The sequence below is a fragment of the Podarcis gaigeae genome, assembly GCF_964106915.1.
Source record: "Podarcis gaigeae genome assembly, chromosome: 14".
Taxonomy (NCBI): domain Eukaryota; kingdom Metazoa; phylum Chordata; class Lepidosauria; order Squamata; family Lacertidae; genus Podarcis; species Podarcis gaigeae.
Genome location: NC_139690.1, coordinates 6,328,538 through 6,347,241, shown reverse-complemented (window position 1 = coordinate 6,347,241; position 18,704 = coordinate 6,328,538). Strand labels below are relative to the sequence as shown.

At 41.5% G+C, this 18,704-nt stretch overlaps 1 protein-coding gene across 24 annotated transcripts in view; it reads left to right on the top strand.

The window, feature by feature from the left end:
* Positions 1-18,704, top strand: part of TCF12 (transcription factor 12) — a 137,777-nt gene that overhangs the window by 27,926 nt on the left and 91,147 nt on the right. For all 24 annotated transcript variants that reach the window (XM_083712605.1, XM_083712599.1, XM_083712616.1 and 21 more), the window contains one exon: positions 16,317-16,390. In XM_083712605.1, coding sequence (XP_083568731.1) covers positions 16,319-16,390 — 72 coding nt within the window. In that variant the 5' untranslated portion in view covers positions 16,317-16,318. The remainder of the gene's footprint in view (positions 1-16,316; positions 16,391-18,704) is intronic.

Below are 18,704 nucleotides of genomic sequence, written 5' to 3'. Positions count from 1 at the left end.
AAGTAAAGGTAAAGGGACCCCTGACCATTAGGTCCAGTCGTGACCGACTCTGGGGTTGCGGCGCTCATCTCGCTTTATTGGCCGAGGGAGCCGGCATACAGTAGTTTCCGTGTCATGTGGCCAGCATGACTAAGCCGCTTCTGGCGAACCAGAGCAGCGCACAGAAACGCAGTTTACCTTCCCGCCGGAGCAGTACCTATTTATCTACTTGTACTTTGACGTGCTTTCGAACTGCTAGGTTGGCAGATGTACCTAAGTATTAAAATTCCCAATGAAAGTATATAGGAAAAATGAATTACTTTGAAATATTGTGATCTTTGTTAATGATGAATATATTATGCTTAAACAGGGTTTTCCTCGGAGTATTGTCTCCACATTCTGACTTTTTGTCCCATCAGTTGGCAGATGGTGGGGATGAGACTACTTACCTGAGTTGAGCCACTAGCCTGCAATAACTGCAGCCCTGGGTGTAGATTGGCCTCTCATTACAACTCAGATCTGCTTTGGGTGCATTGTTTGTCAGTAGGGGCTTGTTCTGAGGTATGAGTTCTCTAGCTTTCTACTGTCTTGCACAATCAGCAAGACAGTTACTGTCGTTGGTAGGGCCTTCTCTGTGGTGATCCCCTGGATGTTGAACTCCTTCCATTGGAGATTTCATTGTGTCCCTTTGCAAGTGTCAAAGACATTTGGGTGAGAAGTGTCACTGAGACTTCTATTTTATCTTCACTGCAGATTGGTTATGTCTTACAGTATTTTAATGACTGAATACAGTGGTACCTCCGGTTGCAGACGCTTCAGGTTACAGACGCTTCAGGTTACAGATGCTTCAGGTTACAGACTAGGCTAACCCAGAAATAGTACCTCGGGTTAAGAACTTTGCTTCAGGGTGAGAATAGAAATTGCGAGGCCGCAGCAGCGGGAGGCCCCATGAGCTAAAGTGGTACCTCAGGTTAAGAACAGTTTCAGGTTAAGAATGGACCTCCAGAACGAATTAAGTTCTTAACCCGAGGTACCACTGTATTGTGGTTTGAGTTGGATGTAAGTTAATGCTTATGAAATTGTCTTGATATTAAACAAACAAACAAACAAACAAACAAACAAACAAACAAACAAACACAGACCTCACATATTCAGATGGGTAGACAAACACACATTCAAACAGCCTCCCTGCTCTTCTGTTGATGAGTAGATGGGTAAGGTAGAGTTCCACCTGAAAGTTGGCTGCAGCCACTGATGGTACCTGACCTATAGTTCCAGAAATGCTTATCTGAGGCATCTGTTGGAGACTAAGTTCCACTAAAGGGGAAACACTAAAAATGATGGGCTTTGTAGGCTGGAATGTGTGTGTATAGAGATCCATACTCTCATGTTCAGGGTGGAACTCACTTTGTCTTTGGGAAAAGAAGGTGCTTGTAGGAGCATCAGGTCTCTTGAGTTTGTTTCCTTGTGTTGGTGAGAGGAATGTGGGATTTGGACTGGCCAAGATTTATGAGTTGCCTGGGAATATAGAAAAGACTATATCATATCAGCTTGGACTGCCAGTTTTGGTTGAGTCAGTAGGCCAAATTTAGTTTTTCATCAGCTTAAGATGGTAGCAACTAGGAGCATGTATTTTATTACAGTTGTCCCTCACTTCTGGAATGCTAAGGAAGTCTTAATCTCAGCCAAGTTTTCACAAAGGTTGCAAAGCTTAAATTTTACCTGGCATTTAATTCAGTAGTATGTTAATTGTTAGTTGAAGTGGCATGGGAGTAGTTAGTATACTTGCATCCTACCAGTCTCTCGGGCTAGGCAGTATTTGAATGCTGGATCCTGATTGTATTCATTTATAGTTGTTCCCCCCCCACAAACATCTAAAGAGGAAAGAGAGAAACCAGTGTAATTCTTATTCACTCTGCTCCATGGAGGAAATAAGCCATAGCTGTCAATGTTTCCCTTTTTTAAAGGGAAATTCCCTTATTCCGAATAGGATTCCTTGCAAGAAAAGGGAAAAGTTGACAGCTATGAAATAAGCTGTTGCTTCTCCCCTTTCCCATTTATTTTGTGCTGGAAGCAGCAATGAGGTATGGCTGGCATTTGTTTAAAAGTCCACCTTGTGCGAACAAATTTACCTGTTCTTCAAGAGAGAATGGGAAGGAAAGAAGACGTGGCTTTTGTCCCTTGAGTTCATAGAATCATAGAATGGTAGAGTTGGAAGGGATCCTGAGGGTCATCTAGTCCAACCCCCTGCAATGCAGGAATCTCAGCTAAAGCATCCATGACAGATGGCCCCCCAACCTCTGCTTAAAAACCTCTAAGGAAGGAGAGTCAACAGCTTCCCAAGGGAGACTGTTCCACTGTCAAACAGCTCTTACTGTCAGAAAGTTTTTCCATATGTTTAGTCGGAATCTCCTTTCTTGTAACTTGAAGCCATTGGTTTGAGTCCTACCCTCCAGAGCAGGAGAAAACAAGCTTGTTCCGTCTTCCAAGATACTCAGTAGGCTTCTGCAGAATTTGCCAGCAATGCCTCACCACTGCTGTTGCTCCCTCTTATTCAAAACTTAACAGGAAAGGAGGGAGGCAAACCCTCTTACACACCCTCCACGCAGAAGTAAAGAAGGGGTGTATTTTCTCTCTTCCAACTGTATATTTGTCAGAAGGAACAGCAGTAATCTGTTGCTTGTACCTTCTGCGAAAGCCCACTTCAAGGCCATAAACAGGGCATAAAGGCAGCAAGCCTCCCCTGATGTGTGCTTTTGGTTGGCTTGTGCCTCGGAATCTATAGGCTCCATTTTTTGCAAATAGCTATTGCTAGAAATAAGAACAGCACCATGCATTGTTTAATTGGATTAAGCTGCCAGCCTGATATGTGTTACAGAGACCTGGCTGGATGTAACTGAATTGACAAATGACTGCTTACACCTAAGATCTACCTACACCTACCTACGCCTAAGATCTAGTGTTGAATGACAGTACGCCTCTGAATACAAGTTGTTGGGAATCCTGAGTGGGAAGAATACTATGGCACACAGATTTTGCCCATAGGCAGAGTGTGGGACTTAAATAGTTATTTGACCTAATATAGTAGGCTTTTCCTCTTATAGGTGGTTTTGGCCCCAATGGGACCCTCATGCAACAAACGCCTAGGTTTTGAAGATAATGGAACAGTTTCAGTTTCAGGGACAGTCAGGTTTTGAACGGAAATGTATGTGCCTCATACTTGTATCCAGTGGACTACTAGCCTGTGACCTCGTTGAGCTTGTAGATGTGATTTTTTTACACTAACTGCTGTGCTTTAGATGTATTATGATTAGTGCTGTTTTGTGTGATTTTCACGATTTGTTCCACATGTTCCATTTCTTATTTGCCTTGTCAGTTTTACCTCCAGATTTCAATATTGCATTAGGATATTGACTCTTGCTTTTCTCCACTGCTTTTCTAGGACCCCAACCAGGAATTGGTCCCAACATGGACCTGTTCAGGACTCGGTTCATACCTGGTTACAGGACTGAATAAACTTTGTTCATCCTGTTGAATGACTTTTACTGGGAGAAGGACAGTAAAGGGAGTATGAACCTATTGCTTCTACAATAACTTTCAGCAACTTTTGAAGCTATCAGCCATGGTATCTATACCACAGAGTTGTATTGGATGGTTGTGCCTTGGTCCCCTGAGTGTTAACTGCTACAGGGTCAGACCTGTCTCAAATGCTGTATAACATCTATATGAAGCCTTTGAGAGCAGTTACTGGGAGATTTGGAGCTCTGTTTCTCTGTTACAGCTTAGTCAGGTGGGGCTGTGCAAGTCCTGGGCCAGTGTCTGGATACAGTGGTGGGCTGGAGGAAGGAGGCCTTGTTGGTCTTGGATCCAGGAAGTGGGTAATTTGTTCTAGATGCTGTTACAGTTCCTCTGAAGGAGCAGGCATGTAGTTTGAGGGTACTCCTTGATCCAGTGCTGCTACTGGAGGCTGGAGTAGCCAGGAGTGCCTTTTACCAGCTTTGGCTGATGCACTAGCTATAAACTTTCCTGGACAGGGATAGCCTTGCCACTGAGATCATGGTGAGCCACATAGACCCATGTGGTGGTAACATATAGACTGGATTACTGTAATGTACTGCATCTGGGGCTGTCCTTAAGGTTGTGTTGGAAGCTGATAAGGCCAGAGCTGGATTCCTGAATGAAACTATGTACTGCAAGCGTATTATATCACTTCTGAAAAGAACTGCCTCCCCAGTACATCACCTCCCCAATAGCATATTTAACTAATCTTGAAATACCAAAACATTGAAGAGCTTTCACTCTGGCTCGTTGCCAGGCTCTCCCTTCAGCCACCCAGGAGGGCTGTTTTAGGAAGACAACTTATGAGGAGACAAAATGCCCCTACAGCTCTGGGCACATAGAAACAATTGAACATGTTTTTCTGCACTGCCAGTATTACACAAATATACGTGCTAGGTTTATCCTGCCAATAATACACAAATTTCCAGGACACACAGAGCAATTCTATATCTCTTTACTGCTCCATGATATAAATCCTGATATAACATATTCAGTTGCCAGATATAGTGCTGCTATGATTGACATACGTCATAGGAGGTCTAAAATTGAGGGTTTGATTTAAATGTTTTATGTGTTTTTATCTTATGCCGGTCTACTGTAATTGAGAGAATGAGTACTGTCCACTTCTGCAGTAGCCTTATTGCCTATCTAGAATGTTTTCTTTATATATGGAGATGCTCTTACCTTATGCTGGTTTAAGACCGCAATAAAGTTGTGGATTGGGCCAGGATTTATGACATGTTGATGGCTTACAAAACCCTAAACCACTTGGTTCTATGCTATCTGAGAGAATGCTTCCTCCCATATAGATCTGCAGGTGAGGTTCTTCTAGTTATCCTATCATCCCAGACCACTGGTCATTCTGACTAGAGCTGCTGAGAGTTGGGAGTCCAAAACATCTAGAGCAGGGATTCTTGAACTCTCTATCCCCAGAACCCACTTGAGGCAGCTGAAAATTACTGAGGCTCATCAGTCAGAAATGGTGGTGCAGGAGCAGAGCCAGTCACAGAATTGTGGCAGATGTAAGCACAGTTACTGACAGCATTTTCTACTGATATCTAATCCATATTTGGAAATTGCTAAATTCTTTGCCACAATGTTTTCCTTGAGGCAATGAGTTCTATGGCTCATCTTTTCTTGAGCTAAGTACAGACACCTGCCCTTTTTGGTGCATTCCGGCATCTCTTTAGCGGTGCTGTTGGAATGGCACTAGTAACCTCGCATTGGATGCAACGGGCGGCATGGTGCTGAGATTGTGGCAGCTCTGCGATTGGGTGACGGAAAATTGTCTGTCCCCAAAAGGTGGGAGTTCCTGCACCTCTTTTTCTAGAAAAAAAAGCACTGCCTGGAGGTATGGTGATTCAGCCTCCCCATTTTAGGCAGGAGGTTCTAAGTGGACAAGCGGTTTCTTTCATCACTTCTTCCTGATCCTTTTTACATTCATTTCTTTCCTATCTTATCCTATTAATTTCTATTCCCAGTTTATTAATTAATAGTAACCTTTTCTCTCACTTTTCAACGCCTCTCGCCCTTTCTTCCTCACTTCACCCCCCCCCCCCATTCTTCTGTTTCCTGGCCACTTTTACTCAGCATGCAGAGAGTTGCTAGTTCTTTCATTGATCCAACCAAAAGGTGCTGGCAAGACTGGGGCGCACGACAGGCAAATGGGTGACAGGAGAGGCAGATTGCAGCCCTGAGACCCACTGTTTGAGCATCGCTCTAGAGGCCACCAGAATCTCCATCCCTCAGCAGGGAAGCTGGGTCTCTACTCTGCCTAGCAAGAGGTGTGGTGTGCGCTTTAAACCTGCATAACAAAAGCAAGAGTAAAGCCACCTGAATCTTATCATTTGCTGAATGGAGTGCAGTCCTTTACTCTGCAATGCCTTGCAGATCGGCAGGCAGGAAACGGCCATTTACTTTGCAGTAAAGCAGGGGTTGGCAAGGTTTATCTTGCCTGGGCCGGATCGGTCCCGTGGAGATCCCTCTGTGGGCCAGATTGTGCGCAGATGTGATTTCTGGCGCTGCGGAAGTGAGTTCCGGTGCCGCGCTGCGTTGATTTAGTGCAGCGAGTGGGCAACTCAGTTCGGGGGCAGCTCGTGGGCAGGTCAAACAACCTCTGCAGGCTGTTTCTGGCCCATGGGCCTTAGCATGGTGACCCCTGCAGTAAAGGCTTTACTTTGCAGTAAAGTGCTGCTGCCTGCCTAGTGGGGAGGGTCTGCGAGGCCAGCTGGGCAGTACATTCTTGTGAAAAAAATATGAAACCTTTATCGCAGTCTGGAGTTCCTACTGGTAAGGGACAAAGTATCAATATATCGCATACCCCTACTGCTCTGGAGGTCTTGGTTCAAACAGCTGTCTGTCTGGGGCAATGGGAAAAATTGATTCTCAATTCCAAAGTCTCCGTGGACTATTTCAAAATCAATTAAATATATGGTGGAGCATATTTAGCATATGGATTTTGAAATAACTCTTTGTAGTTGCAGATCTATTTGGATGTGCTGAGGTTTTTCATTGTAAAGAAGTAGATTATAATATAGCATAAATAGAAGTAATAAGAGATTTTTATCAGTTGCTTCGGAATGTTGTCATTAGAGAAATATATTATGTGAAAAGAGTTGTAAAACAGATAATATGTAGGCCTCATTGCAGGAAATGTAAACAATTCTTTAAAAAAATTAAGGAGAGTAATTGTTCCTGTAGTTGTCTTACGTTATAGGTAGGATTTTGAATTTTGACACTGAAACTTTGTAAAACTGACATGAATTGTTTATTTCCTACTGTATTCCATTGCTGTTGTTGTGCTGATCACAAACCTTGAAAGTGTGGGGGAGAGGACTGTTATTATGTTGACTATTTTATTACTAGGCTGTCTGTCAGTATGCTTTTTATTACGTTTTGTCAGGTATATTTATTATGTTTTGAGAGGTATATATCCTTTAGAACATCCAAGTTTCTTGCCAAGGCTTTACAAATTTGTGTAATAAAACTTAAAGTGGGAATGGAAAATGATTTGCCTACTAAAAGTCAGGGAGTAGAAATGTAAACCATTATTGTAGCAGTATTCTGATTACTATTTTTGTGTCTGTAACGGCTGTTCGCTAAACACAATAAATCGAACTGACTATGTTTTGTTGTTGATGTTCTGTAATGTGTTTTTAATGTTGTACACCGCCTTGGGATCTTTTGATAAAGGGCGGTATATACATTTAATTAATAACAATAATAATTTTAAGTCAGATTTTTAAAAGGATTCAATAATTTTACATTTTGGTTTTTTTAAAGTTGATTCTTGTCTGGTCTAGCTTGAATTCATTCTGCTTAAGCAATATTGTTCTGAAGCTGCTTGAAACATTGTGAGCGGCTGGTGTAGAATTCCACTGGAACATTACAAATTCCATCTACATCTATTATTAAATAACCACACTAATGATGGCTGTGGAAGCTGTCCCTCGCATCACACACAAATATTGTATGGCAGATAACAAAAATAGGGGCTATTGCTATGCACCATTTGCTTTTCCTCTGCTGCCGGTTGTGTCATGCAAGGTTGTTCATAAATCAGTCCATAATTCACACGACCCACATACCTTGATAAAAGCCTGCCAAATATATATGCATTGGTGGCCTGTCTTTCCCCACTTCCAGAACTTAAATAGTCATTATGTTGTATGAAGCCTTTGAGGAAGTAGGCAGATAGAAACCACTTTTGACTGTTAGAAGGATGGATAATAGTCATTACAGAGGTGGGAGCTTATTGCTCTTTGTGGTGTCTGAAGTGTAGGTGGGTTTAAGAATAACCTGAGACCGAGATTAAACTCAAAAAGTTTTATTTAAACACCAGGAACAAGAATGACAAACGGGGGCACACAACCTAGTATATATATCTTAACCCACCCTAGGCAACACAACCTCCCATAGGTCGTCTTGTTCTGTAACTAGCGAATCACAACACTGGTCCTTTCACAGCAGGGGATTGGCTACCTGTCAGCTACCAATAATCTTATTGGGGAGTTTTAGAATCCTTCCTGTCTTTTGTTAGGCAGCTGAAGCTCCAGGAGGCATTAAGGCCTAGACCTGCAATGGTATACACACAGCATGCATTTGGCTTACAAAGCCTGAATACCAGACCCTCCAAGTGTGTCTATTTTCCAAGGACATTTTTGATTTAGAAAAGACGTCCCAGTTTCTGATTTGATCCCAGAATGTCCTGCTTTTCCTTAGGACATCCCTATTTTCATCGCAGATATGTTGGAGGGTATGGTATGCGACCTCTGAGCCAAGAAGAGAAGTAACTATACAACCTTTAGAAGGCATCTGAAGGCAGCCCTATATGGGGAAGTTTTTAAATGTTTAATGTTTGATTATGTTTTTATATGTGTTGAAAGCTACCAAGAGTGGCTGGGGCAACCCAGTCAGCTAGTCAGGATATATATAACAAAATATCGTCATCATTGATGCCTATGACCTGCAGGAACACCCGCCAGCAGCTATGGAATGCCTGAAAGGGCTCAATGCAACCTCCTAGTTTAATGCCCTGTTCTTGGTGGCAGGGTCTGTTCACAAGCTATCCATAAATGAGTGTTCATTATTATATCTATGTATGTTCCCCTAATAAATATTATTATAAATAGAAGAATTAATCTGACTCCTCGTTAGTTATTTGTTCTGTATTTTATGTTTTTATAGTTTTATGCTATTTTAATCATTTTAGTATACACTGCCTTGATTTTGTTATGACTTGACAATTCATGAATCTTTTTATAAATAAAATAGTAAAATAAAAATACTGCTAGATTTTGTAAAAAGTCGGTTTCCAGATTTTGCTAAATCTTGATATTTTCATGAGTCAGTTTTCTACTTTCTGGGTACTGGGCAAGCAAATATATTTTTGTGTGTGTGTTTTGTGGTGGTGGTTGTGTTATTTCTTTTCTTGTCTGAGGAAGAAGTTATATATGCCAAGAGATTACTTTTGTCATTGTCAGTGCCAGCTACCACACTTCCTCAGCTCCTGGATCAAGTACAGCAAAATTAATACAGCATTGTCAGCTGCAAGATGTGACAAAGTTGTAGAGGTTTTCTGCTCTGGCAAGAGTGTTGGGAAATCACACCCTCGTACCATGCAGATGATTTACAGCTATACTGTGGCTGTACCTTATGGCATTAAATTATAACTGCCAATTAACAACAAACATGACTTGGCTTTTCAGCAGGTGATACTGTAAAGACCTTCCTTGAAAGCAGTCCTTCTTAGTTTGAAATTTCTCTTTCAACCTGCCTTGTTCTTTTTAGGCCAATCTTAAATGAGTGTTAACATGAATATTTTGTCCTTTGTCTATGCTATTAACCCATGAACCAACTATTTGACATATATGCAAGCTGAGAGGGAAAGAAATTAACAACAATTAACTTTGATTATTTTTCATGGTACAGAAGATACATTTTGAGAAAACACATGTTACAACAGTAGGCAACAAACAACTTGTCCTGATCAAATTAGACTTTTGTCACACTGTGTAGTAAAGTTTTGTTAGATTAGTCTAAAATATCACACATTTTCCCATGAGTGTTGGGTGGATTCCTGCCACAGTCTGAACAATTGATGTATTTAATAAACATTTGCCATAGGGATTGTGTTTGTTCTTTGCTGCTCTGACCTGACATGTTAATTTCTCAGCCAGTGCTATTGACCATACTCTGGTGTGCCTAGAATAGATGTTAACACCAGTTTTCCAATATCTGGCTATCTCCATATGGGCAGCTGTCAGTAGAAAGGCTAAGTGGTCATTGTTAGATTAATCTTGAATGGGTTGGGTCAGTGCTTTTTTTCTGGGGTCCCGCAGGGGTATGCATACCCCTAAACATTTTGTGAATCTTTGTACTTTTGTCCATTTATTGTAGGACGCAGGTGGTGCTGTGGGTTAAAGCCTCAGCGCCTAGGACTTGCCAATCGAAAGGTCGGCGGTTCGAATCCCTGCGGCAGGGTGCGCTCCCGCTGCTCGGTCCCAGCGCCTGCCAACCTAGCAGTTCGAAAGCACCTCTGGGTGCAAGTAGATAAATAGGGACCGCTTACCAGCAGGAAGGTAAACGGCGTTTCCGTGTGCGGCTCTGGCTCGCCAGATGCAGCTTTGTCACGCTGGCCACGTGACCCGGAAGTGTCTCCGGACAGCGCTGGCCCCTGGCCTCTTGAGTGAGATGGGCGCACAACCCCAGAGTCTGTCAAGACTGGCCCGTACGGGCAGGGGTACCTTTACCTTTACCTTTGCCGTTTATTGTATTTATTTTTCCTGAGTTGAACTATAAAATGGTGATTTTCTTGAGTCAAAATGAGAGTACCCCTAAACATTTTTGTAGGAAAAAAGCACTGGGTGGGATCATAAGCCCAAGTAGTGTTAGTGCATACATTTCAATAGTTTTGTTATATATCAACCTTATTTCTTTGAACTTCAGAAGGGTTTGATGATGTTACAAAACCACCACATATGGGAATATGTACCTTTGATTGTGCATCCCCTCCAATACCTTAGATATCTGGGATAGCATCACTGGTTTATAGTGCCATTTATGCAAAAGTGTTCATAAGGATTCCCTGATTTCTGCAGAAACGGATTTCAGCAGGCTCTTGGACCACAAAGACATCCATTTTTCATTTCGTATTTTGACTTCTAGGTCCATCTCCCACGTCATTTTTGTGTACAAAAGATTGCCATATTCTAGGTTTATTAAAGCTTTATAAATTGAGGAAGCTATGCCCTTAGAGAGAGGAGCGAGGTTAACAAAGATGTGTTCTGTTGCTGTTAGGTTCCTGTTTGCCTTAGTGGAAATATCTGGATTTCACAGGAGTCTTAACAGCTGATTGAAATGGTACCATGACCATTTAAGGTTTGGCATGTCAGCTATGAATTGTTCTTTTCATAGAGGAATACCATTTGCAAAAAAAGGTATTTTAGTGTATAAAAGTCTGCCATCTGTTCCCAGCCATTCAATCTAAGCATTGTCCTGCTTTTTTAAAAGAGAGTTGGAAGTGAAGAGGAATAAGGGGAGATAATCAGAGAAGCCAATTTTTAAATTTCTGTTTTCCAAACATTCGGTGTGGTGTGGAGGAAAGGGTTTGCAATGGTATGGGTTTCAGTGAGTAAAGAGGGCAGAAAAGGACATGCTCTGTATACTGGATTTGAAATGTCTATACAGTAGTACCTCTGGATGCGAACGGGATCCGTTCCGGAGCTCCGTTCGCATCCAGAAGTGAATGCAACCCACATCTACACGTGCGCGGCTTGCGATTTGCTGCTTTTGCTGATGCACGTGACGTTATTTTGACCGTCTGCGCATGCGCAAGTGGCGAAACCTGAAAGTAACGCACTCAGCTTGCAACCTGGAAATACTTGTCCCAAAGCTACTTCAACCCAAGGTATGACTGTATCTAGCCGTGGTTTACCCTTTTGTCTGTGGATCAGTGACATCAAATGCTTTAATTGGAAGGCATTGTAATAAGTTTGGAGGTGTGGGATTCTGAATCCGCCACTTTAAACACGGATACATCTAATTCAGGAGCCTGGTTGCACTTTTTGTCCTTTGTGTATGAACTTTTTTACTGAGCCCTGCCATATTTTAAATTGTTGGGGTGTAATCCTACTCGGTAGCACTTGAAAAAGAAAGACTGCCCTGGAATCTTCGGATAAAGGGCAGTATATAAATTGAATAGATAACTTGAACAGCATCATCATCATCATCAGATAACTATCTTTACAGAAGCTATGAGTCCTGACCATGATAAATGTAGGTCTTTCCAAGATCTAAGTTCTTGTCATAGCTGTAAAAGAAATGATGTGAAGTTTGTTTTTTAAAGTTGACAGATTTTTAGTTATCTGCAGTTCCATATATTTTATTACCTTGCTGCAAATTTAAAAACCTGTCTGTTTTTGCATGATTAAATGGTCAGAGGGAGAAATACCCATATACATTATTTTTTATTTGGATTCATTGATTTTTGAATCTAGTCACTTTACCATATAATTGCTTAATTCTTTCATTAATACAGGCATTGCAGCTTTTGGATTAGATAGCATAATTGCTTTATCATTTGCAAAAAAGGCTTATTTTATGCATTTCCTTTTTTTTAACTTGCAACAATTACCTTTAATCACTAAAAGCAAACTCCTTAGTGGAGGACTGAAAGGTAAGCAATAGAAAAATCAGTGTGGATCTAGGAATTACTGTCAGCTTAACTTGTGTTCATGGTAAATTGGTGAAAAGTGCTATCCAAAGCTAAATATATATAAATAGCACCTTTCTGAGGAGAAACCAGCATAGCTTTTACAAATGGAAGATTAGCCATTTTCCTAGCTTTTAGATTTCTTCAACAGCATTGGCATATAGATAGAGAAGATTGGTAAATATTATACACTTGGACTCCAAAAAAGAATAGAAATAAATAGACCATTTTCACATGTAAGAATGTGGTATCAGGCTCTGTATTGAGACTGGTGCCACCTAATATTCATGAGTAAGTGGGGGTCATGCTGGACAGTGAGACAGTCAACTTTGAAGATGCTGCCAAATAGATCAGGTTGGAAAGCAGATAGAAATGAGAATCTCCAACCTGGTCTAATAGTCATGAGAATAGCATGTTAGATTCATCGTGTATATAATGTAAAGCAAATCTGAGTTTCCACCCTGTCCACCCTTAGAAAGATGCTGCTGAAATAGATAAACTATCGTTCAGTTTAACCTCCTGCACATGAGTGTACACATTTGTCTAACTTGATTTTGTATAAACCTGACTATTGGGCCAATGCTAAGTGTGTTTGTATAGAATTTAAAGCTATTTATATGCCATTAATAGTCCAGGAATGTCATTGTCATACTATACTGAGGTACTGTGTTGTAGTAGTGTCTGAGATTCCATAAAATGAACAGTGGGTACAACATAGGTGTTATATGCATTAATAAGAATAAAAATAATAAATGAAATCATATTTAGGAAAAAAATAGCATAAACCTGTTTAATGCAAAAAGCTTTGCCCCAATCACTTACTAAAGTTTCTCAAGGAACCTTAGTAGCTATTAGGTAAGAGGATCACATGATTTCAAAACAAATGGATAGAAGAGAAGGAAGCAAAGGACTGGTTAGACACTTGTAACTGTCTGGTCCAAAATTGGGTGCTTTATAATTTGTTCATGAATTATTTGGAGATTAGGAAAATTAAACCAGCAAAGCTCACTGAGAACAACAAACTTTGTGGATAGTTAGACTATAGACCTGAGTTAGGGAATATGGTGCCATTCAGATGTTACTGAACTACAACACCCATTACCTCTTACTGTTGGCCATGCTGCCTGGGGATGAATGGAGCTGAAGTCCAACCTCATATAGAGAGCCACAAGTTCCCCGCCTAGAATAATGCCTACAAACAGGGTGAGTGCATAAGAGAATTGCAGGTATAAGGCAATGCATACTGTGAGGGAAATAATTTTCCCTCTCCCTCCCTCCCTGCATAAACACATACCCTCTAACATTTCTCAAATGAAAATAGGGATGTCCTATTCAATGACGGTGATGATGATAATAATTATATTTTTTAATACCGTATGTATCCTGACTACCTGACTGGTTGCCTCAGCCGCTCTGGGCAGCTTTCAACACATATAAAAACATAATCAAACATTAAACATTTAAAAACTTCCCCATATAGGGCTGCCTTCAGATGCCTTCTAAAGGTTGTTTAGTTACGTATCTTCTTGGCTCAGGGGTCGCACACAATACTCTCCAACATTTCTCTGAATAGGGATGTCCTGAGGAAAAACGGGACATTCTGGGATCAAATCAGAAAATGGGATGACTTCTGTAATTCCGGAACTGATCGGTAAACGTGTGTTTTTGTGTGTGTGTACACACACACACACACACAGAGAGAGAGAGAGACAGAGACAGAGGTGGTGATGCTTCTAACTTGACATGAAATAACCAGGAGAAAGACTTTTGGGCAGAAATGTCAGTACAGCATGTGTACTAATGAAAAAGGCAGGCAGTAAGGAGGAATGGAAGATGAGAGAAAAGATTGAGCCTTTATGAAACTGGTGTGTCTATATTTACAATGCTGTGGGTGGCTTTGGTTCTCTGTAGAAGAGGATATCTAATAAGTGAAATAATTGCATACCATATCCAGTGCAACTCAAATACTGCATTTTTCCGTGTAAGACAATGGTTTTAGCTAAAAAAAAAAATAGTCAAAAATTGGGGGTCATCTTATACACAAATGGTGAATGCACAGGGGTTTTTAAAAAACCAACACACTGTTGCTTGCCAGCCGGCCAAAAAAACCGGAATAATTTAGCTCAGGCAGCAAGCAGGCACACACCCTCTGTGGAGCCCTACAGCAAACCCGGAAGAGCAACCAGGCTGAAGTGAAGCAAGCAACAAAAGAAGCAAGGCAAACCCACTAACACACACCCAATCCCAGTGCTCTCACGCTCCGATGCTTGCAAGCCCTCTGCGCCCAGAGAGGGGAAAGAGAGACCACAAAGCAGGAGCAAGCAGACCAACGATGCACAAACGCACCAACAACCGATGGGGTGGGATGGAGGTCGTGGCGAATGAAGGGCTGGATGGGCTGCCCTGGTTGTAAAGCACGTCTGAGCTTAGCCTCAGCAGCCCAAGGACAAGTAGATCTTGGAATTAGATCTTGGAGCACACACAAGCTGCACACACTGCACAGAACTGTTTTGTGGTTAAGGGGTGCTAGTCCCAGTTAAATCAGCTTGCAAACGTCCAAGGATTAAACCCAAACCAGCACCTATGCCCCTAATTCACTCACTCACCCAGCCACCCCAAAAACGATAGTCACTCTCCATACAGCACATGCAAGATTCATCAATCACTGACCCCACCAGACCCTCAGCTGCACACTCCTTCCTGGGGAGCCTGGAAATAACGTGGAGGTGTCTGCCACCATGCAGCTGTTAAAGTTCCTGTCCTCAGTGTGCTGCCTCGAGCTAGCTCCTACTGCTCAGGTTGATTGAAGGCTAGGATGCTAGCAAAGGAGAGGGAATGTGAGGTTGAGCATGTAGGGAGGTCCCTAGCTGCAAGGTTGTGAAGTCTGCAACAACAGGCGATGATCCAAGCAGAGCCAAAGTAAACCAATTAAGAAAATAAACTGAGCAGCTAAATCCAAAATGTTGATTTCTCAATTTTGGGTTGAAAGAAATAGGGATTATCTTATACATGGTGTCTTATACATGGAAAAATACGTTAATTGCGTACCAAATGCACACCATATTACAAAAGAGCAGTCTTTGAAAAGAGAGAGAGAGAAATGGGACTAGGGGTACACCAATGATACTAGTAGGAAGAAAGTATGTATGAAAAGGTGATTCAGTATTTCTTGAAGACAAGAGCTTAGAAACATTTACTGGTGGGGAAAAACGTTAGACAATGAGGTATAGGCCGCCCCCCATTTATGCACGTGCAGTATGTGTGTGAGTGTATATAGATGCATTGCGCCGAACCTGGAAACAACATAAATATGTCACTAAATTGTCATTAAAAGGGTGGAATGGTGGCAGAGTGTTTGCCGGCTTTTTCAGTGTGTTGCAGTTATACTCTATTTCACTCATGCACATGGTGCCTCGGAATGTAACCCCTGCGTAAACGGGGGCTGCCTGTACCTTGTCATACAAGCATATCATGGAAATATGAATGAATTGCTTTACACAGTTGTGATAACCACTAGCATAAATGGTTTTTAAAAAAGATTGCATAAATAAATGTGTGTAAGGTGGTGGTAATGAAGCAGTACAAAGCCTATTAACAATGATGGCCAGAATTCCAATTGGGTAAAGTGGATGTCTATTTCTTGATTACAAACGCTGTGAATAAACAGGATGGGAATTGGTATCACGCCCTGTTTCTCTTGGGTGCACTTCTGATCAATACTGAAAGAAAGCTAAGAGATTTTTTTTCTATCTTAACAAGCATAGAATCATAGAATTGTATAATTTGAATTGGAAGGGACATCTATTAGAACTCCCTGCAACATCTCCCTGCAACATCACCACCACCTTGCAAGGGAGTCTGTTCCACTATTGAACAGCTCTTACCATCCAAAAGTTCTTCCTGGTTTAGTCGAAATCTTCTTTGTTATAGCTTGAATCCTACCTTCCAGAGCAAGAGAAAAACAAGCTTTCTCTGTCTTCCATGTAATAGAATGATGGTATACATCTAATTTCCCCCAATCTTTGCATTATATTATATAGCCTGTGCTCTTTCTTTCTACTGTCAGGTATGGGAGAACGGACAGGTGCTGCATCTTGGGGAGCAAGTGGTCAGTCAAGTCCTTCATATGAACCTACAAGGGTAAGAGTATAATTGGACTACAGTTGATTATAGGCAGTTGATTATATGGCTAACAAAAGAGCATTTATTGTATATGCATACGGTCTGTGGTTCAGAGGTGGCACCTAGAACTAATCTATCAGCAGACAAGAAAACATTAGTAGGCAATCTTCCTGCCCATACCTGTATCTCGCAGGATTGCTTGAGCGGTGAATTGATGAACATCTTTGCACGAATTAATTATTAATTACATTTTTAAAGAATTTCTTTAAAGAAAATGATTATTTATCATCAGTGATGGAAACCAATCTAGATATGCAGGAGATCTGGGACAACAGTGTTTGGGAAAAAGGGCTCCCCCCTTTCCCCTCCCTGCGGTTACCTGAGTAAAATCTGTTCATGGAACAGCTTGCCACTTTCTGCAAAATATCCAGGTACCCAGGCAGTCACCACTCGTCTCTACATTACAGTTACAGACATTTTAAAAAGTGGCAGATCCTGTTCATGGATTGTATTTAAGATACAATAAAACTATAAAGTTTTTAACAATAGTAGCCTTTGTTAATTCCGATTATTTTAAATATAATACAGTGTGAACATAATGCTCTACAGAATCAGTAATATAGTATGCACATTTAAAATAGTTTAATAAATGTTAAATAAAAGATCACAGTTGTTTACTTGAGGGGAAATGATTACCTTTTTTACTTTGAGTTCGGATAAGTCAGGAGGGCAGGGGAGGGGAGCCTCTGGACATGAAGTTGTTGTTTTAGCTCAATTCCTAACAACCCTGGCCACCATGGCGAGTGATCAGGAATGATGGGAGTTTTAGCTTAGCAACATGTGGAGTGGCACAGGTTCTCCACCACTCCTGTAGAGCAGGGGTGGGCAACCTAAGGCCCGGGGGCCGGATCCGGCCCAATCGCCTTCTCAATCTGGCCCGTGGACGGTCCAGGAATCAGCGTGTTTTACATGTGTGCTTTTATTTAAAATGCGTCTCTGGGTTATTTGGGGAGCATAGGATTTCCTTCTTTTCTTTTTCAAAATATAGTCCGGCCCACCACATGGTCTGAGGGGATGGTGGACCGGCCCACAGCTGAAAAAGGTTGCTGACCCCTGCTGTAGAGTGTCCTCTATACATCAGTGAGACCAAGAGACAAAATTGCACCAGTGGCTGAATTAGAGAGAGCTTTGCATTCCAGGGGTAGGCAAAAATTGCAAGCGCAAGGGGCGTCATATCTGACATAGGCACATATTTTTCTTGCTTTTGTCATATTGGGCAAGAGACAATTTGAGATGCTGGCTTTGCATTGGTAAGATACAAGAAATTTCCCCCTGCCATATGGCAGATACTTGTGCATCCATTGAGCATTAGTTTAAAATGTCAGAGACTTTGGTGTGCTATGTGACAGAAGGTATTGACTGCTATAGACATGCAGATGGTCCCTGGGTGTCTTGTCTCTTCCTGTTCTAAGTTCAGTCCTTGTCTCCTCTAAAATGAATTGAGATCCTGTGAGGTTACTCCACTGTGTTAACGTCGTTGTTGTTTATGTTGCCTTTATGAATTTATCTAACCCTCTTTTAAAGTCATTGAAATTGGTGGCCATCACTGCATCTTTTGGGAGTGAATTCCACAGTTTAGTCCATTCCCTAACATGGAATTCAACATTTTCACAGCTGCTGTACACTGCATTGACTATCCACTGTAATCCCAAGGTCTCATCTCTGGTCAATCACCAGCAGTTCAGACTCCCTGAGTGTATATGTAAAATGAGGATTTTTGCCCCAATGTCTTTTTTCTTTTTAATGTATAAACCACTTTGATATGTTTTGTAATTTAGCAGTATATAAATACTTTTATAAATACATAATCATCACTTTACACTTCAGTTGAATTGCATTTACTATTTTACTGTCCGTTCACCCAGTTGGGTGAGATAAGAACATGAAGAGCTTGCTGGATCAGGCTGATGGCCCATCTAGTCCAGCATCTTGTTCCCACAGTGACTATCCAGATGCCTGTGGGAAACCCACAAGCGGAACCTGGGCACAAGCGCACTCTGCCTTCCTGTGGTTTCCAGAAACTGGTACTCAGCAGCATACTGCATACTGCTGCTGACAGTGGAGGCAGAGCACAGCCATTGTGACTAGTAGCCATCGATAGCCTTCTCCCCCATGAGTTGTCTAATCTCCTTTTAAAGCCATCCAAGTTGATAGTCATCACTGCTTTCTGTGGGAATGAACTCCATAGCTTAAGTATGTGTTGCATGAAGAAGTACTTCCTTTTTATCTGTCCTGAATCTTCCAACATTAATTTTCATTGGATGTTCATGAG